This window comes from Pelmatolapia mariae, linkage group LG14 (genome assembly GCF_036321145.2).
Source record: "Pelmatolapia mariae isolate MD_Pm_ZW linkage group LG14, Pm_UMD_F_2, whole genome shotgun sequence".
Taxonomy (NCBI): Eukaryota; Metazoa; Chordata; class Actinopteri; order Cichliformes; family Cichlidae; genus Pelmatolapia; species Pelmatolapia mariae.
Window position 1 is genome coordinate 9,595,484 of NC_086239.1, and position 16,171 is coordinate 9,611,654.

General features: G+C 41.0%; 2 protein-coding genes across 3 annotated transcripts; both read left to right on the forward strand.

The window, feature by feature from the left end:
• The first annotated feature begins 3,772 nt into the window (after positions 1-3,772).
• cbln18 (cerebellin 18) lies at positions 3,773-4,690 on the forward strand. The gene is made up of 5 exons (XM_065471956.1): positions 3,773-3,859; positions 3,944-4,102; positions 4,186-4,274; positions 4,374-4,454; positions 4,562-4,690. The coding sequence occupies exons 1-5, from the start codon at positions 3,802-3,804 to the stop codon at positions 4,688-4,690; spliced, it is 516 nt and encodes a 171-aa protein (XP_065328028.1). The 5' UTR covers positions 3,773-3,801.
• Positions 4,691-10,406: 5,716 nt separating this feature from the next.
• tagln (transgelin) lies at positions 10,407-16,147 on the forward strand. 2 transcript variants are annotated; one of them, XM_063492664.1, is made up of 6 exons: positions 10,407-10,569; positions 13,535-13,578; positions 14,380-14,568; positions 14,715-14,886; positions 15,147-15,249; positions 15,334-16,147. In XM_063492664.1, exons 2-6 carry the CDS (start codon positions 13,567-13,569, stop codon positions 15,470-15,472), a joined length of 615 nt encoding a protein of 204 aa, XP_063348734.1. In that variant the 5' UTR covers positions 10,407-10,569; positions 13,535-13,566; the 3' UTR covers positions 15,473-16,147. The 2 variants fall into 2 exon arrangements, with proteins under 2 accessions (XP_063348734.1, XP_063348735.1); XM_063492665.1 differs by lacking the exon at positions 13,535-13,578 and having other exon boundaries at positions 10,408-10,569.
• Positions 16,148-16,171: the final 24 nt, after the last annotated feature.

Here is a 16,171-nt window from a genome sequence, read left to right on the forward strand (position 1 = left end):
TCCTTGTCAAATAGCCACTAGTGGTCAGCTGGTTACATAGAAGTTTGGGTGTACAGAAGTCTATAAGAAAATGCCTCTTGGAACCCTTTTTCGATAAACTCTCTGTAAATGATTTTATAGACACAGTCGCTAGTTTCAAGTCCTAGTGAATCAAAACTATTATTTATTTTAATAAATTGTGTTCAATTAGAGTAGCTGGGATATATCCTCAGTGCAGTCAGATCCACTGCTTATTCATCATGTCAAGTTTCAAAACACTAAGATGGTGGTGGTGAAAATGCTTAGTTCAAGGTCTATTTATAGCCTAGAGGATCTTTTTTTTAATTGGAAATACAACGTCGGCCTCAGCTGATCATGCATGCTCTGCATCCTACTACTACTCAAAGGATCTGTTAGTCTACAAAGGCTTTATATTGGACTGTGCAGTGAAAGGATGGTTGTCAAGAAGGAGCTCAGTAAAGAGGTAAACTAGTGTGCCTACAGCCTCTCTAAAACATGGTGGAGGCTCTGTCATGGTTTGTGGCTGCATCAGCCAGTGGTGCTGGAAATGCTGTCAAAATTGATGTAATCATGAGTACAGAAGAGTACAGTCAGATTTTTAAACCATGTAATACCATCTGGAAAGCAACTAATTGGCAACAGCTTACTTCTTCAGCACCACAATAACCCTACTCACATTGGCAATGCAGTAAAAGAATACTTGGATAACAGACAAAGAGTGGATTGATCTCTCCAGGGCCTGGAACTCAGCATTACTGAAGCAATGTGGGATCATCTTGACAGAGAACCGAATGAAAAGAAGCCAAGATCTAAAGGTTTGAATTTTCCTTCAAGAAGTCTGGAGAACTTTTCCTGAAGACTGCTTAAAGAAATTATAAGAAAGATTGACTAGGTGGTCAAACCAAATATTCATTTTCAAGCTCAATACTTTGTAAAAACTCAGATTTGTCTTATATACACTGTATTTCCACTTATGTTTGCACATTTCTATAAATAATGGTGGTGGGTTAAAAAGCATCATTTTTTGCACCAAATGTTTTTGGTGCAGTTCATTCATTTATTTTCCAAGTATTTCACTTAAAACAACTTCACCATTCTACCACATGGAGAGCAGAGTTTAACTTCTGTAATGCAAAATTTCATACTCAAACGATCAAAGTTTCTAAGTGAGATAACAAATGAAGTGTCTATGTTACCAAACTACTCCCAAATAATGGAAATCATGATTTCTTATCTACACATAGACACATCTAGGCACATATTATAGGCCTCAACACAATGCAATATCTTATGACAATTGTGCAGTCAGCTAACATATTCTCGTGCAACCAAAGACACTACTAGGCCAATTCTCTGAACCAGGTTAAAGTGTTTCCCACTTTTTTTTTATTTTATTCAAATTTGAACAAACACATTGGCCTTTGTTGAATCTATCACTGAAAATCAAGATAAAAAATGATGTTGTGAACAGCCTTGTAACTTACTGGAATATCGAACAAATATTGCCCAACAACACCAGATCATAACATTGATATGAACATCTAATATCGATGATAAACTGGGCTACTACCACTATCTGAGTTTCCAACAATATTTAAAGAGAAAGCAATCATGGGAAAGCAATACTGTATATTGTTTTTGTTAAATCAGATAAAACTCAGCTCCATTTGTCTTCTTATCTCAATGTTATTATATTCTCGGGGACCTGACAACTATCTACATTTTTGAGCAGCTGGCATCATTTGAACAATGGCAACCAGATACTGCTGTCCTAAAAACGAGTATTACTGTCCACACAATAAGTGCTAAAAGGTGCTGTGAGAACACTTTTTGTTCTTTTAAACTAGAGGAAAATGATCTACTGGACTGTATTACAGAGGCAATTGAGGCTGTCACCGTGGCAGGGATTGGATAGCTAGTGCTTAGCTGTCAAATGTCTACTTGTGTGTTTGTGTGTGTGTTCATGTGAAAAGGTGGAGCTACTGTCATTCGCACCCTCATGGGCTGGATCACCCAAAGTGTAACAATAAGAAGCTGAAACCATCCTCTGCCATTAACTTTCTTAAATTCACAAGAACCTGACACAGGCCGAGTCCTTCAGAACAAGAAGAGGACCAGAAAAACAGTAAGTTTTATGATTAAGTCCTTACATATACATTATAAAAATGTGAAACAAATACAAATGAAGAACCTTACATTGCATTCGCAGGGGGATGATATATAATTAACCTTTATTTGAAACATATAAAATTAAAAAAAAAATACTGCTGTATGTGGGACAGAAAAAGGAAATTGTTTATATGCAGACATAACTAATATACATGTTATGATGATTACAGTAAGATAACCAAAATACTTAACACTCTAGCTTTCAACTACTGACTTATGGCCTTGATAAAAAGTATCACAGGTACCAGATTGATGTATATTATCAAGGTCAAATTCATTATCTCTGCTTTCTGCTACATTTCAGTTTTACCCGTTTTACTTTAGGGTTAAAAAAACAGACCAAAAAAATCGGTATGAGTTACAAAGTCAGTCATATTTTAAAGCTAATATTGAAAAAAATTGCCAGGCAGAGTTAGGTCGAACTTTTTTGAGACAATCTTGAAATGAAAATTTATGAAACATCTAAAAATTTTGAGTTATGCCTGTGTAAGTCAAAATTTTGAAATATTAATGTGAAACTTGGACTTAGCCTAGATGACAAAAAAAATCTTAAGAAATAAGCATCCATACACAGAGGGCTAAAAATCCAAGTAGACATCTAGCCGACATAAACATCATATTCATATTTCTTAGAGTTATGTTTCTGGCTCTGTAAGCTGTGTATATACTAGCTTATTGGAATTTTTCTGAGGAAAACATAAGTTTTGGTATTTTATTTGCTAGCAGCTAGCTTAATTGGCTAGGCAGATAACATAGCTCAGAGCAGGAGCCAGATTCTTTTGTTTGAGCTGCATCCATTTCATTTAAAAAAAAAAAAAAAAAAGTTCAAAACTAAGCCTAAACCACACTAAATGTGGCTGAAAAGTAATAGCTATGTTTTACACACTCAATTAGCAAGAGATGAAACCAGCGTTTTTAAGTAACACAGCAGATTCGTCCTTACCATTGTTGTTTGGTGGGACTGGCTTCAAGCATTTAACTCCTCCTTACAGCACACCTCAGAATGAAAATCGAAAATACACGGCTAAAGGTTGGTAAAATCTGAGTAGAATTTTCTGAGTAAATATGAGCTTCTTCACTTTGCACACAATACTTAAGTTGTTGTATGGTAAGGTAGGTAGCTAGTTTTAGGTAGTTCCAGCTGTTATGTTAAAAAGTTCAGTTACTCAGTTAAAAGTGTGAGAATTAGTGCTGATAGGCCTGAAAACGCTTGCATTAGCTCAGCAGTGCTTAGCTTACTATCTATAAGAAAGGAGTACTTGGCCTCTAGTCTGATAAAATACTGGATACTGCTTTTTTTTCAGATGGTTGTATTACCAGTTTTGTTCCTGTTGGGGTCACTGTTTCTCTGTGATCAAGTGCAGGCCCAGTCCGACACTGTGTTAATGCTAAAACAGGCAGCACGTAAGTCATTCCATGTTTGTTGACAAATGCTTATATAACATTCAACTTTAGTTTGACGGCTGAAGCCATATCTGTTTGCCCTTCTTGCTGTTCCTGTTTTTTCCAGTTAATTGGAAGGGAGCCCTGACTTGTGAAAAATCAGACTGCAATTGCACTTTCAATCAACAGCGCGGCTGCTGCTGTGCAGCCAGTGACATGTTCCAGTTAGAAGAGGATATCTTAGAAAGGATGACCTATTTGTGGCATGACATCAGCACACTAAAAGGCAGAGTACAGTCACTCACAGGTAAACACCCTTGTTTATTAAATTAAAGTTTTTGAGGCCATTGACCTCTGTTGTTCAGTATTAATTCTCCCTTCTTGCTGTCAGATAAAATCAAGGTTGCCTTTAAGGCCACAATGGACCCAAATATTGCCGTTATGGTTCCTGGATCAACGGAACGATGCTTTGGTCCATTCAATATTAATATTCCAGTTCCCTTCTCCTCTGTCCTTCTTAACAGTGGCAATGGATATAACCCGTCCTTGGGTAAGACACACACAGAAAAAGGATTAAACTCCTCTGACTCCTGTGAGTTTTACTCACTAACTCTACACTCTCTGTCTCTTCAGGTATCTTCACTGCCCCCTTTCCTGGTGTTTACGTCTTTTCTTTCACAACCTACTCATCTGTGGGAGAGAGTGGGCGCCTCTACCATAAAGTAAACAAAGCGGATTGAAATTTCTGTAATCATATTACACTTCACAGGTCTCGCTGTATAGCAAAAACAAAATGAGTTGTACCTTACTTTTCTGTGCAGGTCCAGCTCATGAAGAATGGGAAGCGTGGAGCCGGTGTGTGGGAGAACAATCGAGAGGATACAGAGGACAGCGCCACGCAGGTAAATTGGTTTCTACAAATACAGTTATTAAATGTGAGACTGTGTCATTTTTGTACAATTTGTGAATGACAGTGAGAAACACAATTTACCATCTGTTTTTTTGTCAGGTTGTTGCACTGGAGATGCAGAAGGGCGATCAGGTCTACCTTGATCTGATGTCCGGGAGGAAACTCTGTACAAATCTTCAGTACAATGTCTTCACTGGTTACATCCTGTACCCCTACATTGCTGCCTAATACACCAACTGGAGAGCCAGGTCACTTAATCTTTCTCATTCCAGGACCTTAAATGGATTGAAATCGAAATACTAGTGTTCACCCACCAGATATAGGTTTGTGATTTATTGTGGGGCAGGTCCCATTGTTTAAGAGCCCCTGCATTAGATTTAAACAAAAAAACTACAAAGATGTTTGTTGCTATCACATAATATGCCAAGAAACACAGTTTGTGCATAGTTAGAAGAAAAACAAGAAAATCACTTCTTCAAAGTTATTTCCATGATTAAGATCTAAATCTGTGTCAATAAATTATACAAAGTCTGTCTGTATAAAGTGTGAAATTTTTGGGTTATGACATAATAAAAGCTTGGTTGACAGTGATGACGTGTGTTTAATTTCAGAACTCGTACACACTCACATAGGCAACATCCATGAATGGAAAAAGCAGTGAGAGGTTTTTCTAAAAAATTAGGAAGGATGACAGTGGATCATAACAATGCTGCTGCTACTGCTGATGGCATCTGGCCACGACCCACCTTCAGTTAAACAAACACATGATGTAGGAGCAGATTACACATACATGCACGCACATGCTGTGAGAATTTGGACATACCAGTCATTCCAATAGGAAGCTTCTGTGTAGCAGCAAGAAGCACAGGGTGGTGGGTCCATGTTGTTACTTTAAAGCTGGGATGTCAAACTCATTTTACAGCATGGACCACATACAGCCCAGTTTGAGCTTAGAAAAGGGAACTCCTCTTGCTGTCAGTCTACAGAAGTTCACCAAACTATACATTTAGTTCAAGAGATATCTGAGTATGAGAAAAAAGGTGCAAAAAGAGCATTTCTTATCCTACACATGAAAGAAATGCTGCTGTAGTAAATCAAAGAAATCTGTCAACATGACCTTTTGGACTGATGGTAGGAAATAAATGTGTGAATGAATGTCCTCCAATTACAGTTTTTGTTAATTCACAGAAAATGGCTTACAACTGGAACTTTTATGTTACTTAATTGTTCATCTATTAATACGAATGACCATGAGGGAGGTTTTTATTGGTGTGAAAAGCTGTAAACTTGTAAATATACAATTAATTGTTTAATATGTAGCTACTTCTCAGAGGAGTTTAACTTAGCACAAAGACTGGTAAAACACGAACAGCTAGCCTCTTGTTTTCTTCAGTTTTGTACTCAATGCAAGAGACACAACATGTTAAGTGCTGCCTGTTTGCATCAGTTCCATTATTCTATCAACACATTCTCATCCCAAAGCGTAACATACTCACACTATGTGACAAATCGTTGGTATGTTACTCGTTCAGAAACATGAGAACCATTTGGAATGAATCTACACATGTACATTTATTGTACTTTCTCATCATGAATCGCTTTGGAAAACACAATCTAATACGATTGAGGTTAGGGATAAGGTTATGGTTAGGGTCAAGGCTGGAATCTACGGCTGGAGCGTGTGTTACTGCCAGGAGCATCATTCTATTGGATTCCATCCACAATCCAGCGCGTATCATAGGGACGCAGAAGGTTACCTTTCACGTTCCTATGTGATGCCTCGGGACGTGACAAATCATCGGTATGTGCTTGGGAATGAGAACAGTTTCATTCTATTATCAAACTAAGGTCAAAGTTCATTTCTGACCACAGAAACAGAGATAACAGGCTCACTCATGGCATATTAAATTCCTGATAATGGTGAATATTTAAGCCAGTCTGAACAAGCAGCTGCTCCTAATGACACACATTTTATCTAAATTGTTTGCAGACTCTGAAGTGTGTGGTGTTACTGGTTTTTAGACCTTGCGATGAACACATTAACACAAGAGGATGGATCACTAATGCTAGCTAGCTTGTTTAGGAAAGCGCTAATCAGAATCAGAATCAGAATCGTGTTTATTGGCCAAGTATATGTGCAGACAAATACAAGGAATTTGGTTCCGGTAGATGGTGGCTCTCAAGCACAGCAATGTAAAAACACACACACACACACACACACACACACACACACACACACACACACACACACACACACACCTATATGTACATTACGCATGCATACACATACATACACAAAGCTGTGTGAACCAACTATAAATAACTAAACTTATGTACATAAAATACAGAAATGAAATGAGGTGGAATGAATACTACAGAATGTACATAAGGTGCAGTTGCAGTCTGGCAGTGGGAAGCAGTGTGACAGGTCAACTGTTTAGGAGGGAGATGGCGAGGGGAAAGAAAGTGTTCCTGTGTCGGGTGGTCTTGGTTTGCAGGCTTCTGTACCGTCTGCCAGAGGGCAGCAGGTCAAAAAGTCTGTGTCCAGGGTGTGAGGGGTCTGTGACGATTTTCCCTGCCCGTTTCCTGGTTCTTGAGAGGTACAGATCCTGGATGGAGGGCAGGGGGGCACCGATGATCCTTTCTGCTGCCCGTACAGTCCGCTGCAGTCTGCTCCTGTCCTGTTTAGTGGCTGCACCATACCAGACTGTGATGGAGGAGCACAGGACAGACTCAATGACTGCAGTGTAGAACTGGATCAGCAGCTCCTGTGGAAGACTGTACTTCCCCAGTTGTCTCAGGAAGTACATCCTCTGCTGGGTCTTTTTGAGGATGGAGTTGATGTTGGTCTCCCACTTCAGGTCCTGGGAGATGGTGGTACCCAGGAACTTGAAGATCTCCACAGTCGACACAGGGCTGTCTGATATGATGAGAGACACTCAAATAAAATACTGGAATTTCTCGCACCAAGACAGTACAAGCTATGTGATACTGGATTAAAATGCTCCCCTGAATCTGTCTTTACTGTGGAAGGTTTTCACTGTGAGTGAATACACAAAGTTTATCAAAGTAAAACGACAGGGACCACAACAAAAATGGCGATAACAACAAACTTAATCAAACTGCCAGATTTTAAAAAAGATATTTTAAAGATGCCAACAAAGGCAAAGTTAAAGCTTTCGATTAGGCAGATAAAAGGCCTGGAGTTGATTTGAGGTGTGGTGCTTGCATTTGGAAGATTTTGCTGTGAACCGACAGCATGCGGTCAAAGGAGCCCTCGATGCAGGTGAAACAAGCTATCCTTAATCCTTAAGCTGCCAAAACAGAAAAAGCAAGTGGCAAAATCTACAGTTTGGTACATCCTGAGAAAGAAAGAAAGCACTGGTGAAGTCAACAATGCAGAAAGACCTGAAAGTCCACTGAAGACAACATTGGTGGATGATCACAGAATCATTTCCTTGGTGATGAGAAACCCCTTAACAGCATGCAACAAGTCAACAACACTCTCCAGGAGGTTGGCGTATAGATAACCAAGTCTACCATAAAGAGAAGACTGCTTGAAAGTAAATACAGAGGGTTCACTGCAAGGTGCAAGACACTCATAAGCCTCAAGAATACAAAGGCTAGATTGGACTTTGCTAAAAGACATCTAAAAAAGCCAGCACAGTTATGGGAAACATTCATTGGACAGATGAAATCAAGATCATCATCAGAAAGGCTCACAAACAAACAGCAACTGAAAGCCTCTGCAGTAAAGGCCTGGCAAAGCATTAAAAAGGAGGAAATCCAGCATCTGGTGATGTCCATGAGTTCAAGACTTTAGGCTGTCATTGCCAGCAAAAGGTTTTCAAAGAAGCATTACAACAGTATTGAACATTTTATCTTTGGTTATTTCATTTGTCCAATTATTTTAGATCCCCTGAAATGAAGCGTTTTCCTCACATTTTTCTGTAATCTTTTTGTTCAACCTACTAAATTAAGGCTGAAAGTCTGCATTCAGTTGCATCTGAGTATTTCATTCACTAATGTACAGAACTGTATTTGCATCTCTTTGCGGTAGCAGAGCACTTTATTTTTAGTCATTAAAGTGAGAGAAGATCCCATAACTTACTGCAGATTGGAGGAAATTGTATAAATGATATATGATCTCACTTATAGTTCTTAGAAAGAAAAACAAAATATGCAAAACAAAACAAACCCCCATCAGCCTATCTTTGATTATCACTACAAACACGTTGGCAATACCAGTCACGCTGAGTTGACTCCCTGCAGACAGCAAGAGGCTAAGTCAGGATCCCATCACTTAAAGCATGTTCAAGTCTGATAACAGGGGTTTGGTACAGGGAGTATTACTCAATGAAAAGTCATTTATACAAACATATTACTAGATATGTAAAAAAATACACATGAGTTGGTACATTTTCGAAGGGTGATGCTTACACTTACATAGCACTCTTTTTTAAGAAAGATTTTTGTGCTCAAGTGTGAGCAAAAGTGAAAACCACAAGCTGCTAGCTTTGTGTTAGCATGCTGTATTTGCAGATGCATGCTAGCAGTAGCTGTCCTGTTGTCAGCAGTTGTTTCTGGCCTAGAAGCTGTTTGCGATTTTAGCTGTTTTCCTGCACATTTTTTACATTTCTATCAAGCCTTAATAATATCACTGCTAGCTTAGTAACTGTAATGTGATTACTCTGCAACATTGAGCACGAAGCACAAAAACCACCAGTACCAACCGCACAGCTATGTGTGGAAGATTTATTCCTACACTGTTGACACGTGCAAAGAAGCACATATGAGACATTGTTGTGCATTTCTTTTCTTTTCTTTTTTTTGCATTTGATTCGTTTTTATTTTGCCATTTTACGTCTTCATCTATCAAAGACTAACATACCTCATATCTCATAGTCACCCAATAAAACACTCAAGGAAGCACACAGAAACATCTGGCTCTCCTTTTATTTTTACAGCTTATGGAAGCAGGATTAAAGGAGAAGATCAAAGTCATGTAACTTGAATATTAGAGTGCTAAAGATGGAAACCAATGATCATAAGAGAGATGTTTTGTGACACGACAAAGTGATTGCGACGCAAATCAGTTCATTACTTCTATCAGGTATGTGGACAAAACATAATGTATGACAGCTGGCAGAGTTTATTAAATGTAGTTTAAGAGTGTAACTTTGTCATTGTCAGTATGAATAGATGCTTTGTTTTATGTAGGAGTGGTCTGAACTAGCTTCTCGCTCTGTGATCTGTCCAGCTTCACAGAGAGTTTGTAACTATACGTTTGAATTCTCATATGCACACAGGAGCATAGTGCTGAAATGTGCTTGTACTGGAAAGGAAGTGATGGAAATGTCATGAATGTTTGCGGTGGGATCCATGCACGCACCCTGGACTTACATGGAGCTTTCTGTCTCAAAGTTTGATGACTTTCTCTTACTCCCATCCTGTTTATCTCTCCTCTCCTCCTTCCCTCCTCAGTGTACAAAAATGTGGAAATAGAGTCACTTTTCACACTGCTCAGTCCCTACAGTAGTATAGAACAATACTTTAATTATTTCCCCATCCAGTTGTCACTTCCTCTCTTTTCTTTCCACCTCCATCCCATCACCCTTCCTCCCCGCTTCCCTCCAGCCTCCATCCTCACCCTCCGCCATCTTGCTGCCACTTTGAACGAAGAGCGATGCGGCGAAACTATTTGGGGAATTCTCGCCGACCAAACCAATGCTGCCGTCTCTCTCGTCTCTGCGTGGAACAGCCGTACCCAAATAAGGCTGGGCGTTCTGACTAGACGTGAGGGGAAGAGACGCAACAGGCAGAGGGAGAGGGAGCTGCTGAAAGGCCATGCCCTTTTAAGGATGAAGTTTCCTTTTTTTCCCTCCCTCTACCCCTCTCACTCGCCCTCATTCTTGGCTTTCGTTGCTCCCTCCTTCCTCCACCCTCTCTCACTCTCTCAGTAGAGGAGTGAAGTCATCTGGCCTCATCTGCTCCTTTTAAGCCGGCATTTTTGAGAGGGAGGTCCCTTGCCAAGCATATACAAACACTCAGTCAAGCATCCACACTCACGCCTTCACCAGCGGAGAACTCACCTATTGCTTCACACAGTGAGTATGCTTGTCTTTTTTCTCTTGTTAAACTCCTGGAAGTGATTGTTGTCTGGATGATGATGGTCAGATGCGGGGTGTTAAAATCATATCAAAAGGAATACATACAGAATATGACTAATTTCATCCTTCGGAGGTCAAAGAGGCTGTTTGCTTGCAAAATCCAGGAGCAGATGGGAGCTCAAACATCCATATGCACCAGTGGTTTATGACGTATGCAGAGACTATCGGGTTTCCTAAAGATTTTTGCGCATTTGACTGAATAAAAGTTTGCAAATATCTGCACGTGATCGAGTACAGCTGCTTATAATCTTCATTCTCTGATTAAAAACTGCTGTTTTCATACGGGAAGCCTGGTTGTACCGTTTTATATACATAACTTAAAACTTTGTCCAAATAAACTCACTGTTTAACTGTAATGCGGTGCATATCTCATTTGAGGGCTGATATTTTTTTCCTTACACTGAAAGGACATAAAAGCCAGACAGCATTTCATATATCTGCATATCTGCATAGTTTTATTTGTACAAGCAAATGATCCACTGCCATTCATGGGCTTCTGAGGCGTAATGAGTTACAGAGCAGACAATTACAGCCACTTATATAATGAGGATACAGAGCTGTCCAAACTTTCCATCTGTCTTTATGAATACATTATGAAGCTGCTGCCTGATGTGGAGCAGCGTTTGGAGAGAAGATAATGAGCAAATCATCAAAGATGGCAGCACACCCAGTGATTCCAGTAAAGCCAGCCAGCAGTAGCAGTGGGAAGGAGGAGGGGAAGGAGTACCAGTGGGTAGCTGAGTTTCTAAACAGCAGCAACAGGAGGAGATAACACTATCTGCGCTGCCAATCCAGCAGCAGCACATAAACACAGCAGAGGTTTATAGAAACCAGGGACTGATCACGTCTTTGTAAGAGCGCATAGTTGCTGTGAGCCGGACAGCAGTGCTCACATGACACAGTCACTAGAAGTACATCAGCTCAGATGTACAACTGTTGTAAAGTTTGTCAGAACGATCAGAACTGCAAAGGGCTTTCAGAAAGTGGCAGGTCGGAGTAAACTTTTCTGTGCCCCTGGAATAAACTGGAAAAAATAAAATAAAACCAGTACATCATCCAGCTGGGATGGCATCCTTCAGCCGGATGACTCAGCTGACAATGTCCGGCCCAAACTTCAGCTGATTTACGCCAAATCCTGACTCTCTAAAAAGCTGAGAAACAAAAGGATTAGCGCGTGCACCGCTTGCACAAGCACCCCACAGCTTATTCATACAAATCATTAGATGGCGGTTAGCTGGTTAACTGTAGAGGAGGCGAGGCCGTCCGATGCCACGTCCCCTCGGGCTGCCGCAGTTGCCACAGCCCTCACACTGGTTTCCTGTTCTGGCATTAGGCACATTTGCCATGGTGATAGAGAAACAGACGGGGAAAACACAGTAGAGGGAGAGATGGAGGGACTGAGGTGATGAAGTCATGACTGTGGGATAGAGCACTTTGGGAGTTTTGAGAAGAAGTATTTGAGGCTCGCCTTTACTTCAAATCTGTGGTTTTGACCATCTTTGGTGATTTTTTTTTTTTAATGGTCATACTGCCATATTGCTCTTACACAAAAATCTCCATCCTTTTCTTTCTACAGTACAAAGCATTAGAAGTAGCTATAAATGAAAAGCTCCCCATGGAGCAGAATTAAGCAGAAGCAGCCAGACAGCACAGAAGCTTGTTTAGCAGATAATCCTGAGTTATTGGACCTGGGCCGGGTCCCAAACACAACATCAGGCCCCTGGACGCACATAGATACCAGAAATAGAGACTAGGCCTTAATGGATTTACTTAACCTCCAAAAAAAGATTATATAAGCTTTGTTTGGTTGTTATGCAGTGCACACTTTCTCCTCTTTGTGGTGGGAGAAGGCACTGAGTGCACAGTGTGGTAAAGATGCCATCTATTACTTTTCCTATTAAAAAAAGTGTAGCGTGAAGGATTCGTGGTCAAAGCCCACAGAGTGTTTCAGGAGGGCCAGTGTTTAAAAAGGACGGATTGAAGTTATACCAGAGACACATTGCTTTGAAATAATAATTATATAATGACGAATGTCAGGCGGAATAATGAGAGGTATGAGTGTGTGTGTGTGTGTGTGTGAGGAAGAGATATAATATCTGAACTTGCGGTTGTAAGTAAGTGAGCGTGCTCCCCAGCATGTGTGTTTGGTTTCCTGTGGTCTGGAAAAGCACCACAGAGTATGCAGAGAATATGAAACTGGGCTGGAGGTAACGAGCTCTGGACGTTCTGGGCCGGGAGCCATTCACTTCTTTGGCATTCAGCCTCTAATACGCAGACATGGGGGTTATGTACTCGTACAATGGTACAATGGTTTTATTTATCATATCCACGACACCAAAAAAAATCCACATTTCTTTTATCCCTTTACTAAACTAAACTAAATAAGGAATTGCATTGAAATGTCATGTAAAAATCCATAAGGTACTCATAGAGTGCCTATAATCTGTAATTTACATAAACACAGCTACACTGGCTCACTCATCAGCTGCATGTCCAGCAACGAGTAGGAGACGGGTGAAATTAAAACTGAAAAAACAAAAACATGGAGCTAAAAGTAGGCTGAATATTCCAAAGTGGGAATGTGCCAGTATTGTGTTTGCACGTTGTTTCCATTACAGGTTTCCATGCCTCACAAATCATTTAGTGAGAAAGAATAAATGAGCAAATGAAAATAAGGGGAATGTGAAAGAAAGGAACGTTTTAAGAAAAAAAGTCCCAACTTTATCTTCTGTCAGTGACCCCTACAGGCCTCTACTACAGTGGAAAGAATCCAATCAGAAAAACTTGTGCATTGTGTAAAAACAGAACAACAGCATTCCTCACCCTGTGCCAGAAACGAGTCTCTCCTCCAGCCAGAGGAGAAGTTTAACCTTTTCAATGTTTCGACTTTAAACCTCTCCAGGAACAGGGAAGTTGACGTGACCTGACATCAAGATGGCAACAAAGGTTGGATGGTGCAGACAGCACTTTGATATGAGTTTTTGCACTCATTTGCACTCATTGGCTGTTGGCCCAAAGGCAATACAGAAGCTTAAAATGGAAAAAAACAAACAAAAAAAAGTGCTGGCTGTATGTGTGTTTGTGCGTTGGAGCAAAGCAAAAGCCAAAAAAAGAGAGAGGGAGGAAGAAAGAGTGTGTGTGTGTGCTGGCATTACAGAGGAACATATGCAAAAATCAGCTGGCTGATAGCGAGCTCCCTCTGCACACCGTCCATCCTGACGGGGCTGAATGGTTTGCACTGGGAGACGCAGCACTGTTACTGCTGGTGCTCCTGGGAAGGTTTATAATTGTACTGAATGCTGAGCATTTACGCTTCTATACACGCTTCTGACATGCATGGTGTTAATGTTTGTACTGGTGTATCATGATTACAGCATATAGTCAGGAGGAGGTGTATGTGTGTTCCCGAGTAAATGTGTAAATGTGGCTTTATTTAAATTCTTTGCACAACTATGCATGTTTCTGCATATGCTTTAGACTCAATCTAAATGATACTGCAGTGCAAACATGTGAGCTGCTAAAAGCAACTATGAATGGAATAGGTATAAACGCATATGCAGGACAAGGATAGAAGTGACAATATTTGATAAAAAGGTCGACATCACAGGTAAGACTAAGATCAGGGAGACTGAAATCCCCATCATTACGTGACATCAAGGGATCATAACTACATTAGCCCTTTTTCTTTGAAGGCATGTATTTCTCGTTCATTTCCATCCCTCACTTCACTTCTCTCGCCTGCCCCAGGGTGCCGGCATGGCTAACAAAGGTCCATCCTATGGCCTGAGTCGGCAGGTCCAGGACAAGATCGACAGCAAGTACGATCCAGAGCTGGAGCAGATTCTGGTGGAGTGGATCAGCCGTCAGTGTGGCTCTGGTGTGGGGAAGCCAGAGCCCGGCAAACAGGGCTTCCAGGCTTGGCTCAAGGACGGATGTGTGAGTGCACAAGCTGCCCGGATGTTTTCTACTAGAAATTGCTTTAAGATAAAAATCTTTTATTTGTCCTTCTCCTTCCTTTCTTCTTCCCTTTAACTGCCCTCCCCTTTCTACCCTCCTTTTTGGTTTCGTTTTTTTCTCTCCAGGTCTTGAGCGAGCTCATTAACAGTCTGTTTGCCGGCGAGAAACCTGTGAAGAAGATTCAGAGCTCGCCCATGGCCTTCAAGCAGATGGAACAGATCTCCCAGTTTCTCCACGCTGCAGAGAAGTACGGCGTCACGAAGACCGACATGTTCCAGACCGTGGACCTTTGGGAAGGTCAGACAGGTTTCATGCTCTCAGGATTGTTTAATGGTGGAGGGTTTAGGCACTTGGATTGTATGGTGCAACCATAGATGTTTTTTTGTTGTTGTTGTTCATGAATGTAGCCACCACATGTTATTTTCAGAGTGCTGCCACAAGTGGTCATTAGAGGAACTGCAGGTTTTGGTTGTTTCCACATATTGGTTTTAGTTTTCAGAGATTGATATTTGATATTTTGACTGATGCTGTTGTTAATATGGTGTGTGTTGGGACAGGTAAGGACTTGGCAGCAGTGCAGAGGACCCTGTCAGCTTTGGGCAGCTTGGCCGTTACCAAGGATGAAGGCACATACAAAGGAGATCCCAACTGGTTCTTCAAGTGAGTCCTCTAAAATTAAACAGAGCCCTGTTAACACAATGACTCCGGCACCTTTTTATGACACTTTTCAATGTTGCATTGCAGGAAGGCACAGGAGAACAAGCGAGACTTCAGCGACGAGCAGCTGAAGGCTGGCAAAAATGTGATTGGCTTACAGATGGGCTCCAATAAGGGAGCCAGTCAGGAGGGCATGAGCTACGGAAGACCTCGACAGATCCTGTAAAGTCACTGAGCCGCCAGTGGAAAGGGCGCTCACTGCAGAGCTGCTGGCTTGGTCCAACTCCATCTCCAGGTCCAGCCATGCCACCACCCTAACTCCAACTTCAGAGAGATGGAGCTGAACCTGTTGTCTGCAGCGAGCAGCACTTGCATCAGTACCCCAAACCTCTTTAGCCCCTCTTCTAACCAAAACCTCTGGTGCTTTTTATGATCTCTTACACCCTTCGGTCTTCCCTAAACTTAATAACTGTCACAGAGCCCTTATTTACATGCTCACACTGGTGATCAATGCAGGGTTCAACTATGCTTTGTCTTCGGACCAGTAACAACTGAATGTTTGTAGTCTTAAGCTGCAATTGTAGCCATGAAAAATGACCAAAAAGTGTCTTGTTAAACCAAACAAAAACCTTTCACATACCAAAAGTTGATCCGGTCTTTCCTTCGATAAGGAACTCGTGTTGCATCTGCCTCCCTGAATTTTGATGGGTTCTGACAGAAATACGTATTCGTTTACATGCCGTAAAGCATTCTTCTCAAATTTACAAGCACAACCATGTTGCACCAATGCTCCTCATTTTTACTGCTACCGTGTCAAGTACACTTCCCACATCGCTGCGCCTGCTGTATCAGCGCTCATATTTTTGTACATTGTCTTATTAAATAATGACTTTGAAATACATCTCTGAATTGAGTTTGTGTTTCC

Bases quoted from the DNA above. Each gene is read 5' to 3' on its own strand.
- cbln18 (XM_065471956.1), top strand. From the start codon at position 3,802: ATGACCTATTTGTGGCATGACATCAGCACACTAAAAGGCAGAGTACAG. The intron at 3,860-3,943 runs GTAAACACCCTT...TCTTGCTGTCAG, and splicing joins CAGAGTACAGTCACTCACAG to ATAAAATCAAGGTTGCCTTT. The intron at 4,275-4,373 runs GTAAACAAAGCG...TTTTCTGTGCAG, and splicing joins GTGGGCGCCTCTACCATAAA to GTCCAGCTCATGAAGAATGG.
- tagln (XM_063492664.1), top strand. The intron at 14,569-14,714 runs GTGAGTGCACAA...TTTTCTCTCCAG, and splicing joins CTTGGCTCAAGGACGGATGT to GTCTTGAGCGAGCTCATTAA. The intron at 14,887-15,146 runs GTCAGACAGGTT...GTGTTGGGACAG, and splicing joins GACCGTGGACCTTTGGGAAG to GTAAGGACTTGGCAGCAGTG.